This window comes from Mirounga leonina, unplaced genomic scaffold, assembly GCF_011800145.1.
Source record: "Mirounga leonina isolate KUSES-001 unplaced genomic scaffold, KU_Mleo_1.0 Mir_95, whole genome shotgun sequence".
Taxonomy (NCBI): Eukaryota; Metazoa; Chordata; class Mammalia; order Carnivora; family Phocidae; genus Mirounga; species Mirounga leonina.
Window position 1 is genome coordinate 12,639,572 of NW_023270865.1, and position 15,425 is coordinate 12,654,996.

At 40.9% G+C, this 15,425-nt stretch overlaps 1 protein-coding gene across 1 annotated transcript in view; it reads right to left on the bottom strand.

The window, feature by feature from the left end:
- The window catches only part of MARCHF11 (membrane associated ring-CH-type finger 11), a 99,749-nt gene extending 84,670 nt beyond the window's left edge, over nucleotides 1-15,079 (bottom strand). Inside the window, exons 1-2 of the mRNA XM_034998769.1 lie at nucleotides 14,525-15,079; nucleotides 13,152-13,307 (exon numbers count right to left, since the gene is read on the bottom strand). Of these exons, the coding sequence (XP_034854660.1) occupies nucleotides 13,152-13,307; nucleotides 14,525-15,079 (711 nt within the window). The remainder of the gene's footprint in view (nucleotides 1-13,151; nucleotides 13,308-14,524) is intronic.
- Between the last annotated feature and the right edge of the window lie 346 nt (nucleotides 15,080-15,425).

Consider the following 15,425-nt stretch of genomic DNA (forward strand, 5'->3'; position numbering starts at 1 on the left):
TTCAAAACTCCCTTATATTCATATATCTGTCAATGGCAGAGATTTAAAAAAAGGGGCTGCGCAGCATCTCGTTGCACTGATTAATGGAAGTCATTTATTCCAAATGGATTTTGGAAGCCCAGATGTCAGCTTCTGTAGCTCCAGAAGCAACATAAAAAGTCATTTCCCCTCTTTAAGTCAAAGTGTGACTTTCATAGTGGCCAACTCATGTTCAGTATCTCCCAATTATATTACCTTGAAAATCACAGCCTCAAACATTCATTCTCCAAATAGCTAAGTTTCCTAGATGATATTCAATGAGATGATGGAGCTTCTCTTTAAAATAATCCACCTCAAAAATTTTATGTTTTTCAACACCAGGAGAAAATCAGCCCAATATTCATTTTTACTTATTTTATTATCACTATACTTATAAAAATCATTATTAAAAATAATTATAATACAGAGGTGCCTGGCTGGCTCAGTGGGTGATGCATACGACTCTTGATCTCGGGGTCCTGAATTTGAGTCCCACATTGAGCACAGAGATTACTTTAAAAAATAATTATAATCCAAAATAGCTGAATTTCTCATATATCACAGTTTTTATTTTAAAATCCTAACCCCTTGATAATTCTGTAGATGGAACAATGAATAACTCAAGAAGAACAAATTGAGCATCTGTGACTCTAAAATACATCTTCACTATCCTTCTTTTCTTAATATCTGATTGTACTCTTTTTCCCTGTTCCTAAATAACCAATATATTGAATCTTTACCATGATATTTGGGATATTACAATGGATTAGGAAATTGGCCACTATCAAGGCTTTTAATATATTGATGCAAATTATAAAACTATAGGCTATAAATATTGACCTTGCCAGTTCATAGAAAACTGAAACCCAGAATGAAATGTGTTTCAGTGGGAAAATTAGTCATAGTGAATACTCATTTACATACCCTAATTCTAGAAAGCCATAAATTAAAAAATTCTGAGAATCAAAGTCAAAGATCATGGATTGGTAAGCCTTCTCTGACCAACCTACCTAAAAATTTAACCATCCCTTCCCAAGATTTCATATCTCTCCTTCTTTGCCCAGTATTTTTTTCTTTAGCACTTATCACTAATTTTCTAATTATTTTATTTAGGTTTATTTATTTATCCCTCTCTGGATTGCATGCCCTCTGAAGGCAGGGATTTTATTTCTTTTGTTTACTCTTTTGTTCATCCCTAGTCCTGGAACAGTGCTGTCAATTAGTAATTAAATATTTGTTGTATTACTTAAAGAATGAATAAACAACAAATACAAAATCTGGCAGAATTGTATGTGTTACAACTCTTGTTCTAACGAGGTTAGAAGTCTGGGATTAATAAAGCACCATCACATGCCAAGAACTCTGAAAATGTTACTTGATTTAACTTTCCCAAAAACATGATGAAATTAAGACCTATGACATCACTGCTGGTCACATAGCTTGGTAAGTGGTTGAGCTAAAATTTGGACCCTGGTCTGCATATTGCTAAAGTCCACACTTTTTTCTATTATATCACACTGACCCTCATATACTCTCAACCCCTCTAGAAGATGTGTAACAAGTTTTTTAAAGGAGGGGCTTAAAAGTTACAAAAGCTAATTGTGTCCACAAACTCATACTCGGGAGGCTCTGGAGACCTTGGAAGAAGCAGTTGAATATTTATGAATGGCAATAAGTTTCCCCTACTTACTTGAAAAGCACAGAGTCCCACAACTCCTCAATTACTCACACCAAGTCTCAGGTGATTGGGGAAAGAGAAGATAATGAAAAATCACGGTTTCTTCATGATTATGGGAGAGGACAACTGCACAAATACACATAATCTCACTTAGCACATAATCACCATGAATGCAGAATCATACTCTCCCTAAATTGATAACTTCACAAAGAAGCTAGCTCAGTCAGGGAGATTTGTCTCTTCTCCCCCATTCACTTATTCAATCATTTATTTATATCAGTATGCACTCATGGATGTTTATATTATAGTTTAAGTTATAATCCAATACTACATTATTTATTCCATTGCTCAAAGTATTCCAGATTTAGCCATTTCAGGTTGGCCTTTATATTGCTTTGCTATGCCTCCATCCTTTTGTTTTTCAAGCACTTCTTTACTTTCTGGTACAAGAGACTCCAGCCTCATCTTGTGTAAGAACACCATTTTGTATGTGACTGGTTCCCTTTATTGGAAAATGGTATTGGAACCAAGATCTGATGCTAGGTGGGTTTATTACTACTGGAGTGTCACTACCATTAGGCACTCTCAGCAGACAGAGCTAGGAAATGGATGTGTGTGTACTAACCCATGCATAAGCACACATCTATAAATATTTTTATCTATCTTGAGCAAAACATGAATTTATACTGATGTCTCCAACTCTAATCCAGGACCACAAGGCTCATTCTAGCATGCCCTGTTTTAACCACTCAGTTTATTTCCAGTAGAAGTATTAACATAATCTATAATTACCTAGTTTTTAAAATTTATTTGCTTACTTATTTATGGTCTATCCCTCATCATCAAGGATTTAAAATAAGAAGCAGAGGTTTACCTAACTCTGTAGCTCTAGGACCCAGAACAGTGCCTGCTACATAATAGTGGTTAATTTGTTGGATGCATGAAAAAATAATCAACAGAAAACTATTGATTATATAATTCTTAATAGGAAATAACAAAGATAGAATATTTTGAAGCTAACCCCTGACATAAGTAAAATCATCTTCTAGACCAAAAATAAACACATATTAATCCATCGCTATGCCGTTATATTAATAATCTCCACGCATTCATCATCACTTAGCATTGAAATTTTCCCTACGAGCAATTCAAGGAATGGTTGGTGTTTTCCCCCTAAAGTTTACTGTAGTAGAGCTTAATCATGTCCAAAATGAAAGTAGCATATTCTATCTCAAATTTCCTCTTCTGTAACAGTAAAGTGCAGGTCAGAGAGAAGAGGCAGGCAAGAGGCAGAGATGAGTCACCCACTGGTACATGTTTCACCAAATTACTCAAAAAGTTCTCAATACCCAAGAGCCTTTCCCTCCATAGTCTAAGAACCATGTGTCATCCAAAGCTACCCAACAAATTTTGGCACAATTACTTATTATCTTGTTGGCTTAGCATTTTTTCACTTTAAGATTTTATTTATTTATTTGACAGAGACAGAGAGAGCATGGGCAGGGGGAGGGGCAGAGGGAGCGGGAGATGCAGACTCCCTGCTGAGCAAGGAGCCTGATGTGGGACTTGATTCCCAGGACACTGGGATCAGACCTGAGCTGAAGGCAGATGCTTAACAACTGAGCCACCCAGGCATCCCATTTTTTCACTTCTTTATACTACTTCTCAAATTGCTGACAAGTCTTGTCTAGATCTGAAAATGACTTTAATAGAAGCTATAGCAGTAGGACTGACAGTCCACCATAAAAGTAAAGGAAACAGTTTCGGAAGGGATGAAAAGGTGATTTTATATTCAAAATTTTCTTTCAACTTCCAGGTTTGAGCTTGGGCATGCTTGGTCCTAGAGAATACAACAAGGGTAAGGATCAATAACCCTTCCTCTCTAAAAGGACTGGAGCTTCCTCTGGCAAGCTCCCATCTACTTGCTCCCACTAAATATAAGGGAAAATGTTTTCAAGAAAAGGAAGAAAAAGATGGAATGACCATAAAACAAGTATTTACTGAATGCTGAATAGATTGCTAGTAAACCCTATGCTCTGTTCTACTGTACTATAAACTCTTTAAGTTCTTTATTTTTTCTTTAAACTAATAAAGAGATTCCGCTTACATGCATATTCATGTAAAAAAAATTGCAAATGTAACATAAAAAAAAAGTTAATACTGGGGGAGGCAGTGAGGAGAGAGAAAAAAGCAAAAGTATTTCCTGGAATATTCTGGAATATTCTTTCACAAGAATATAAGTAAAATTCTCTGATATTTGTGAGAAACGTTACTATTCCTAAAAATCTTTTTGAACAGGCTGAACAAACCAAGGTGAGCCTGTATACATTTCTTGAAATAGTTCCTTGTTTATTTGAACTATATTGTAACTCAGAGTCGTGACACAAATGAACGTCAAGGCACAAGTGCATGTCCATATATAACAAAGGAGTGCCCAGAGGGTTCCTGTAATTAGAGCTAGATGCATATGGGAGGGCCCCCTGTGCCCAAATTAAGCTTTGGCCACTTGCACATAATTAGCATACCAAAATGAGAAACAAAATCAAAAGGCATATTAAGGCAATGACACTCTATGTCATTACTATGATAAGGATACACTGCCCAAGTGTTATCAAAGTGAACTGTCTTGAAGAGATAAAAACCGGAGAGAGAGCATGGCTTTTAGACAGTAGTTTCCAGAGCATACCACACCTAAAAGGAAGGATGGAATAAGAAATGTCTCCTCAGTAAATTCTCTTATTGACTTTGCCTATATAGAAATGCTTCCAGGTTTCTGTCATGTCTTCCCACGTGACTGCTTCCTGCTGAGGCCATCCACCTCTACCTACAAGGGACATCCATTTGGCTAAATCTTGTAGAACAGCTGTTGAATTAGAAGTTATGCTCACAGGGATGATGCTGTCAAATATCCAAGGATAAAGAAAGCACAAGCCACAGTGCAGTTTTTCCTGGAGAGACCTCTGAGTCTACCATCCATTTACTTGTAATTGCAGGCGACCATCTCCTGTCGGTCCCCCTCCGCCGCCCCCCCCCCCCCCCCGCTGCTCCGAAGGGTCAGAAGCACACATGCTTTGCCCTCAGTCATACCACATTCTACCCTGACAAGGTCCGAAAATAGAAGGAAGCCAAGTTTATCAGTCACATCACAGCAAAGCCACATGCCAAGCAGGAAATGAGCAAGGAAGAAATAGTCTGTTCCCTTGCTACATCTCCCTGTGCTGGAATATTGTTATCACCGGTGGAACAGCACATTTGAAGTTATATTACAACTGTACAGACATTTTGTCAAAAAAAAAAGTCACCTTGTTTTCTGTCAGGTGACAGATTCCACACCAAAAAAGTTCTACCAAGTAGACATTCTTAGCAGCTCGTCTATACCCATGATCATACAGCAAAATTTCCAACAAATTATTCAAATTCTTAGAACAAACCCTAGATGAAATTCCTCAACCATGGGCACCTGGGTGGCTCAGTTGGTTAAGCGACTGCCTTCGGCTCAGGTCATGATCCTGGAGTCCCGGGATCGAGTCCCGCATCGGGCTCCCTGCTCGGCAGGGAGTCTGCTTCTCCCTCTGACCCTCCTCCCTCTCATGCTCTCTGTCTCTCATTCTGTCTCAAATAAATAAATAAATAAATAAATAGATAGATAGATAATCTTAAAAAAAAAAGAAAAAAAGAAATTCTTCAACCAGTGACAACCTCAAGAGAGCACGCGTGTCCCACATGGGTAATTCCACATGCACAGAGTCTCTTTTCATGACATTTTATTTTGTGAAAAGAGCAGACATATCTCTCTGGAACCTTTTTTTTTTTTTTAATTTTAGGTTTTAAAACTAGATCCCTCTATTACTCTTAAGGCTTTTTCCTGTGGTCTGAAGAAGTGAACAAACTTTGCCCTAGCACACTGAGAACAGAATTATTAGAAGAGCAATTTAAGAACAAGAGGAGAACTAACAGCCAGTAGATGGCTGACGTGTGAGCAATGAGTGCAACTTGTTTTCCTTAAGACATATTCTCACTGCATGAAGATGAACATGACCCCCATGGTTCTGTTCATCTTAAAAGACATTCGCTTATGCATTCATTCATTCATTCATTCATTCCACAAGTATTCACTGAATGACCACAGAGTGACCAAGAAAGAGAAGTTTTCCTAAGCTATGTTGAGCTGTGTTAGGAAATTTGTTCTAAAACCCTTCCCATCAGCTTGCCCTCCTAGAAGGCAAGCTTGGAAACCCCAATCAAACTAAATATTATTTTAAGACATTCACAAGGGGGTATTCTAAGCATAGCTGCTGGGTTGCGGATAGCCTGGAAGGACTTGCTTTAGGAATGGATCTGCGAACCCTCTCTAAAATGCATTCTACAACTCAAGGAGATGAGATGGTGGCCTAGTCCAGGGACGCTGAGGGCTTATTCTGGGATGTCTCTCCCTTCTGCTTCTAACTTAACTAAATCTGCTCCTGGAAATGGAGAGTTTGAGTCTGATACAACCAAGAAACGGTTTGGAAAAAACAATGGTTTTAATATTTAGTATTAAGAAGTTAATAGCATTTTGTTATGGAATTATAGTGCCACCATTTCCTGAATGATATAGGTTTATGATGATTTCACTCAAAATTACAAAGAAACACATACAAATTTTGGGACACTTCGCCCCTTTCATTTTCTAAGAGGTCAGAAAACACCTATGTCCATATCGATACTCAATTTGTGTAAATCAGGGGTTGGCAAACTTTTGCCAAATCCATTTGGGTCCAATCCAGCTCAACACCTCTTTTTGTGTTGCCCACAAGTTTTTAAATTTTAAATGGCTGGGGTTGGGGGGGGAGACAAAAGGAAGATATGCTTTCCCGACACATTAAGGTTACATGAAATTCAAATTTCAGGGCCTACAAGCGAAGACTTACTGGAACACAGACACACTCATTCCTTCATACAATGTTTCTGACTGCTTTCATGCTAGGACAGTAACTATAATATTTTAGGCCCTCAAAGCCTAAAATATTTACTCTCTGGCCCTTTATAGAACAGATGTTCTAACCTCTGGTTTATATAACAAGATAAATATCATCAGGTGAAGACATTCTGGAGCCATAGCAAGGTTCCTCTACCCAACCACTCCCAAATTTTCTTGCCACCATAAATTACTTTGACCAAAAAGTCTGCCCAAGCTCCACCCCAGCGGGGGGTGAGGGTGGGGGTTCTTTCTTCTACAGGCAGCTGGGTGGGGGGCCAAGAAAGTAAAGAAGAGAAAGGTATCAAAGTGGAAATATACTTTAAAAGAGGGAGGGAATGTACCAAAGCAAATGTGTGTAGAAGACAGTTTTGAAGAGTATCACCCATCTGGGCAACACCATCCCCAATCCTCTTTCAATAAAGGGTAGAAGCCCACACCCGCACACAATGCCTAAAGACTCCATCTCTTTTTACTACCATCTCAGAACAGAATTTGCCTTGAGACAAATTGTAAAATCCCAGTACATGTGGCCTATACAATAAGTAAGATGGCTTATAAGTACACAAAGTGTAATTTACATATTTTATTCAGCAGAGAATCATTAATCTGTTCTAGTGAGTAAAATGAAGATTCATGTGTTTTGAGAATTAGTAAGCAAATGAAACAAAAATAATTTCAAAGGTGAGCAAATTGCCTCATGATGTGTTCTTTATTTTGACATTTTTAATTACCTATAAAATATCCCAACATATGCATTTAAATATTACATTTTAATGTTGTTTCTCAGTTGTTCAGGCACGGTAATGAAAAGCTTCTCCTCAGCTTGCCATTTGCTAGCAAACCTACAGAGAATGTTAGTAAGAGCAACAGTTAGGAAAAAAAGGGGGAGGCTCACCACGCCAACCAGGTTGTACGCATGCAGACATTTTTAAGCTATAAAATGCAAATGCCTTGAAGTATTTCAAATGACAGCACACAATACTGCTAAAGTTCATGCTCTGATGTTTTCTTATTACATTTTCAGAATCACAGTCGATTTTCTAGAATAACTTGCCAACTTCTCCTAGTGCATCAGCTATATCGTGAGAATGACTACATCACTTCTGAAGGTAGTCCGCCCCTTTCATGCCACAGCCCCATTTAGGGAAATAATGACTCCAGGGTCCCCAAGAAGTTAAAGTTCTATAAACACTTTACAAATAAGGTCCAGAATATGAGCCCTGAGGAGCCTACTTGGTGCCAACTTCCTCTCTAACTCAAAACTGTCATGATGAGTGAGCCGCAGGGTTTTAAGAATTTGGATAAAAATGAAAAACACTCCCAAGTTGTTCTCCCTCTCAGAAGACCTTCCCATCATTCTTCCTGCTATGAGAAGACCTGTTGCACACAGCACACTGTAGGTGTTGAAAGGAAAAGCCATAAGGGGAATGCTGATAAAAATGTGAGAGGCTAGGAAAAACGTCCAGGGGCCTAATACTCACAAAGGTATATGGCCCACAGGCAACTCTCAATGCCGTCCAAGGAAGATCCTTCCTAGTCCTTTCCTTTGGTACTCTACATAAGGGAGGAAGAAGGAAAGCTGATGGAAGCCACTATTCACTCTGACCGATGCTCTGCCAACTATCTGTGTTTCTACAGCATCGCCCTCCCAGGGATCTCTGGGGGCTTCTCCAACCTCCTCCCACTTGCACACATCCCACCCAGCAGAGGGATTTCCCAAGTGTAAAGGAATGATGCCTGAGAAGCTGAGCAGCACTGCTCTGTGCTTGGCTACCTGTGGAAGCATCTCATAACTCTGATTAAGACCCGTGGGGAGGGATATCTGGAGAGTACGCATGCTCTTGTGTGCTGAGATCGTCATATTGCATTACACCCCTGAGTTTTTTAAATGCTGATTCTTTCATTATTTACGAAAGCAAATTTGTTCAGACACTGAGATGGACTCTCCCAGAAAAAGCGGGCGGTGCGGGGGCGGGGAGGCGCAGTGGTTAAACATCCAGGGAAAAAGAATGATCTGGAAAAAGAAGTCCTTAACTTCACATTGGTGACAAGAGATTGAAGGACACAACAGGGATCCATGAACCACTGAAGGTCCCCAACTGTTAGTTGAATGAACAAGTAATAATAATCAGAGCCAACATTAAAGTGGCACCTACTATGTGCTGGGCACGACACTAACCACTTTACATATATTATGTATTTAGTCCTCAAAATAGTGGATAGAATAGGTGCCCTTATGATTTTTTAAAGATGAGTTAACTGAGGGGCGCCTGGCTGGCTCAGTCGGTAGAGCCTCAGACTCTTGATCTCAGAGTCACCCGTTCCAGCCCGATGCTGAGTTCAGAGATCACTTTTTAAAAATGAGCTAATGAGGCACAAAGAGTTAAGTAAGTTGTGCAAGGTAATACAGGGAGCACCTTCCATTTACAGTGTATTTTTCTGCTTAGGCAGTGCGCTGTCTTTTATAACAAGTCTTATTAAGTTTCCCATACAATATATTACCAAATAAATGTTATCTCTTCAAACATCTATATTTCTTGAACAAGTACAGAAAGCATTCATAAACCTGAATATAGCTTAATTAGTTAATGTCACCAACATCTCAAGATAAATTTGATCTTATATATTCTTAGATTCCACTAATTTTATACCATACTATGAGATTCAAAACAGAATTAGCTTTTACTCTTGAAATATTATTAGTGCACCATCCTGAATATGTTAATCAATAAAATAGATTCTGCAAGTAGGTAGGAGGGTAAATGCATGTTAATTACTTGGAATGTCTTAATTAACTCCTACTGCTAATGACACAGCGATTAAGATTTAAGTATGTTTAGAGGATATATCAGTTTTCTACTGGGTCATGTTGCTGAACATCACTAAAATCCAAAGGAATGGGGAGTTTTAGACCCAAGTTTTCAAAGGCCACTAATATTAAAGAGAAAAACAAGTAAAACTAAAGTTTTAGACTCTTTGCAGCACGAGGCCCCCCCAACACACACACACACCTGTTTCCTGGTTAGCTGCTCCTTTCCCTTCTTTGTCTCCATATCCCCCTGAGTACCAGGAAGTACCTCATGGTAGTAATCACTTCTGAAAGTGCTTGAGGGTATGCATCAAGCATCACTCCATACATTTTTTTTAAAGCTTTCTTTATTTCTGAGTGCTGGGAGGGAAGTTACGGTGGTGCTTGGTGAACTATCTGGGCTTAACAAGTACTTAATACAGAGACCAGGGTAGGTAGATAGAGCTATTTTTAGAAGCTATCTCCTATTGTGAATTAAAGACAGCCACTCTCTTTCAAAGGACAGACTCCAAAGGTGAAGTCTATTTTCCCTTCTCTTGAATGTGGGCTGGTCCTGTGACTTCCTTTAATCAAGAGAATACAGCATACATGAAACTGTGTTACCTCCAAGATTGGGCCTTAAGAGATCCCAGCACTTGGACCTCAACCAGCATACTGTGAAAACTCCTAGTCATATGGAAAGAGAACTGAGGCCCCAACTGACAGCCCCAGCTGCCTTCCAGCCAACAGCCAGCACCAAGAACAAGTCATATGAGTGAGCCATCCTGGATTGGAGCATCCTAGTCAAACCTCTGGATGGCGATGGCTCCCGGCTGACACCACATATGGAGAGGAACCTTCCAGCTGACCTCAATCAACCCAGGCTCTGAAGAGATCTTAACTGATTGTTGTTCAAACTACTAAGTATTTGAGAGGGTTTGTTACACAACAATAAATAGTCAAAAACTTTCTAGACCATCTTAGAGACCCAGGCTAAAACCAGTTCCTGAGTGACTCAGCTTTGCACAGGACAAAGGGCCATGATAGGCCCAGAAATGGCTATGATGGAATTGAGAACACTTTCTAATATGGGCATGGAGGCTAAGACCATGGACCTCAGAGCCAGACTGACTAAACTTGAATCCTGGCCTTGTCCTTGACTAGATACGTACCCAGTAGAAATTAGGTAACTTTTCTGTATCTGTCTCAGTTTCCATTTGTGTAAAATAGTGATCATTCTATTCCCTACCTCACAGGTTTGTTATGGAGATTAAACATCAGTATCAGCATATGTAAAGCACTTAGAACAGTGCCTGGCACAGAGTAAGTATTCAGCAAATATTCTCTATTAATTATTTATTCTCTCTTCTATTCTACATCCAAGGAACCACCCACTCACAGCTATGGAGGTCTCTATACTTAGGACAGAGGGATAGGGAAAGTGATGGGGGGGGGGTTGCCAAAACATACTTCCTGTTGGATCCTATACCATGAAGAAATGGATTTCTGCCAGGTCATAAAAGCATGAATGTGATAAATGTGACATCTGATCGGCCTCACAACAGCAAGGGAGAAAACCAAAAATCAGAGTAAATGCTCAGTTTGTAGGTGATCCATAACAGAAATGTCAGGCAATTAATATAACTTTATCTGAGAATAAATTGCTCCTAGGTAGAAGAATCCACACTGTAGGAAACTTATAACTGATTTCCACTCATTAGGAGTACTGAGTTTTTTATACATATAACACAGTCCTGGAAAGTTACTTTCTTGGGCATGATCTAAGCTATCATCATCACACTCATATCAACTTTGTTTCTGAATATTATTTTCTAATTCACTCTAACAAACAGGTCACCTTACAGATCAGGGTAGTATTTGCATATGTCATAATAAAATTAATTCTAGTGTATTAGTAAACACTGGGTTAGTTTTGGGGTTTGGGTATTTTTAAAAATTTTTTGGTCATATCATACACACACTTTGGGGAACTGCTTTTGTTAAAATGATATTGAATGATTTGTTTTATGAATGAAGCAAAATATAGTAGCAATCAATTCATTTTGCTATAGAATTAGTAAACAGTACTTTTTGCCCCAGCTCTTTGTCTCTTCTCTATTTTAAAATTATATCAAAGACCTATTTCTGTTTACTTCAAAATGAATCATCCCACATGAGTTAATATATGGTAGCCATAAGTTTCTGAAATACTTAGCATTCTATTTGAGCTCTTGAACATCTGGCCATAATGCTTCTCATGGGACTTTTCACTGGAGTTCCAAATTCCCCTTTTTTCATCTCCCCATGTTTCTAGTCATAGAATTATTGTACATCCAATGATACTACTCTTATCCTTATATCTAGACATTATTCCATCTGTTTTTCAGGACAACTATGATAGATCCATAAATTGATATCCAGGTAGTTCAATCAATTAGAGGTTCTGGGAACACGGGTCAGGTTTGTGCCTGTCTTCAGCATGATAGCATCACTTATCCACATTAGTTATTCTTCTTCTCTCCAAATTATTTATAAGCCTTTGGTCAACTTGAAAAAATCCACATTTTCTTCTCATGCCTGCTAATCATGCTTTAAATGATGACTATCAGTGATGCAAATTAATTGCAAACCATACAAAGGATGCATAAATTAAAATCTATGAAATTTAAATTATTAATGCAGTAGTAATTCAGCTTCCAGGTTCCCTCTGCAATCCCTAACAGTTTCACCTATTTTATACTGCTCAATGCAAACTACATTGGTTGATTTAAACAGAAACAAGGGACACTAGATTTTATGACTTTCTTCCCCTCCTAACTTTTCGATCCCCTTCCCCCTCTTCCTTCTACTGCATACTTCATCTCTGTTTTGAACCTACTCTTTTATGTCTGCTTAACTTCAGCCCCACGTCACTACCAGATCTCATCAAGTATACACTATTCTGCTTTAATATGTCATTCTTAATATTTTGAATTTTACATCCCACCAGTCTATTCAAAGAATCTGAATCAGTTTCACCATGAAAAAACCAAAGCCTATTTTTCCAAGGGCATTTGTAGGGTTATGGGTATTGTGTTTTATGTGATTATACACAAAAAGTTTAAGAATACACACAATTTCAGTGGTATTATTGAGAGTAACTGTTGGAAATACTTCTGCATCCACTACGTAAGTTGAACACAGCAAATGGAAGTAGCCAAATCTTCCAAATGCATCACATGAAAAAGAGCCTAGTTAAGTGAAAAAAGTTTTCAGATTAAAACTAATAGATTTAACTGAAGTTTCCAGACTAATAAAGTTCACTTTACTTGCATGTGTCTTCTCCCATTAACAGAGCCCATCCTGGGCTTCAATGCATAATTAACAAGAATATTATTAAAATAAATTGTGTAATATTTCTAATTAATAACTAGTTTAATTGAAGTATAACTTGCCCTTTTAGAAACAAAGATGGGCATAAGTTTATCAAAAAGCAACAAACTAATAAAAGAAACCACTTGAACAAAATGTCTCTTTAGTTTCTCAGATAAAAATGTCACAGATTTCTCCAAGCACAACTCAACAAATTCTAAATCTTGGCTTTATTTTATTTGCATAAAATGTTTGTAAGTAGCATATGTAAATATCCTTAGTAGTAACTGAACTCAAGTGCACACATGGTTAGCAAAATCATTTCAGGGTAAAAAAAAAATGTCATGGATGTTTACCTGGCAAGGCTGTTTCATTTTAATGGCTATGACATGGTATCTGTAACAGCAGAGCTCACAGGTCCAGGAACCCCTCTCGCTGATCCACTTCAGCAGGCACAGCTGATGCGTATACCGAACTGACCCATCACAGCGGCAGGGGTTTAACAATTCCCCCTGAAAAGAACACAGCCCATGTGAGTATTTATGCTCGTGTCTCTATTTAAAAACAAAAAAACAAAAAAACAAAAAAACTAACACTTGCTTTCTTTTCTTTCAAAGCCATTTACCCAGAAGGATACAAGCATCAAACTCTCCGAGAAAATAAAATTAAATTTTTATACCTCTGATGGGAATGAAACTGAAGTCTTAAAACTATTTCAAAGGTATTGCTGAGAGTTATGACATAAATGTTCTACCAACATACAAAATGTCTGCAAGATATAGCTCCCAATACCCTTGAGGGAAAGCTGTACTATGAAATCTCTTTAATAACTTTTAAGTGGATGGTCAGATGGATTTCCTCTGCAGTTATTCTTAATCATCGCTAAAGAAGAAATGCATGGCATCCCAGAAAGTAGCTTGCAGTAGCATTATGCTTTTATTTTTTTCTAAATGTAGCATCATAAATATTGACTTAGGGCACTATATTCCTGAAAGCCTGCATATTCTAATGCAATTTCCTCACCTTTAAAAATATTAAACCTAATGTTTTCTCAGACCACACATTTTGTAAGAGATAGGTTATCCTGTTGTCTCCATGATTACTCTCTTACAAGTTTGCATGTACCTCTAATGGAGTTTTTAATTTATGTTTCTAACAAAATACAAAATACCTTGTTAGCTAAATAGGCTTTCTTTCACAAGGTCAAAGTACATTTCCTATTTCTCTTGTAAAAACTATAACACGCTCTTCACATCAGTGAGATTAAGTCAACATAACTTGCAATATGTAAAGACCCTGCCCTTTTTGGTTTTGGCATGACTCACCCCCAGTTTGTATTCTAAGACTATCTGCCTCAGGATACATTTGTAGAAAGGGGACATAGGTTTGTTTCTAAAATCCATTTAGCAATTCACAAAAGAGATACTTAGGGCATGATCTTTAAAGCACCTGAGGAATGCGTAACTGCAAAACCAGGTAGGGAAAAAAAATAAGTGTAGATCAAATTAAACCCTGCATTCGCACCGGGACATTTTCATCTGCCTTCACAGCAAGGGAAAAGGGAACACAGTAGCAGCCACTCAGTGGGCCGGACCAGACCAGCGGGTGGCGAGCAAGTGGGAGGCGAGTGCTGTCCGTGGTGCTGAAAGGTCGATCCACCGGGGCAGGAGCGGGTCCAGTCCCGACCAGAGCCCACGGCCAGCTGCTCCGAGGTCCCCCAGGGCCTTACCTGCTCCGCGCCCTGGAAGCAGATCTTGCAGATGGGCTGGTGGTGCTGGTGCTGGTGCCCGGCGCGCTGGTCGCCACCGCCGCTGCTGCTGCTGCGGCTGCTACACACCGAGCGCGTCTCGGGCTGGTCGCCGGCGCCCCGCCGCTCGCCCTCCCCACCCGCGCCGGCCTCAGGCTCCGCGGGGACGCCCTTCCCCGCCGCCGCCGCCGCCGCCTCAGGGACCGCCGCCTCCGGAAGGCGCCTCGTACCTTCCCCGGAGTCGCCAGCCGCCGACACCTCCTGGCCGGCGGGCGGCAGGGGCGCCGGCGGCGGCGGCAGCTCGTCCGCGCCCCGGCGCCGCGGGACCACCTCCGTCGGTGGCTCGTCTGGTCCCGCGGCGCGCTCGGGGGACGCGAGCGGCGCGGGCAGCGGCGGCAGGTAGCGTGGGGGCACGGGGACCGAGGCCGGCTCTCCCGGCGGCGGCGGCGGCGGAGGGGGAGGCGACGGGGGCGGCTCGGTGTCCCCACTCTCCGCCCCGCGGCGCAGACTGCCGCTGAGGCCGCCCTCAAAGCTCATGGTGGTGCCGCCGCCGCCCTCCTGCCAGCCCAGCTGGCGGGCCGGGATCGGGCAGTAGCCGAAGGCAGAACAGAGTGGGCGGGAGGACAGAGGGAGGAGTGCAGGGAGGGAGGAGGGTAGGAAGGGGGACCCGGGCGCCAGGGGCTGGGGGGCGGGACGGGGAGGGGACGCGGAGGGCCCCGCGGCGGCGGCAGAGGCGGCAGCTCCGCGGAGCCGCCGGCTCGGCTCTGATGGAGGCGGCGCCGAATTCGGCTGCGCGTGAGAGCCGCGCCGCGGGGGGGGGGGGGGGGGGGGGGGGGGGGGGGGGGGGGGGGGGGGTTCCGGGTGAGGGGGGTGTGGAGGCGGC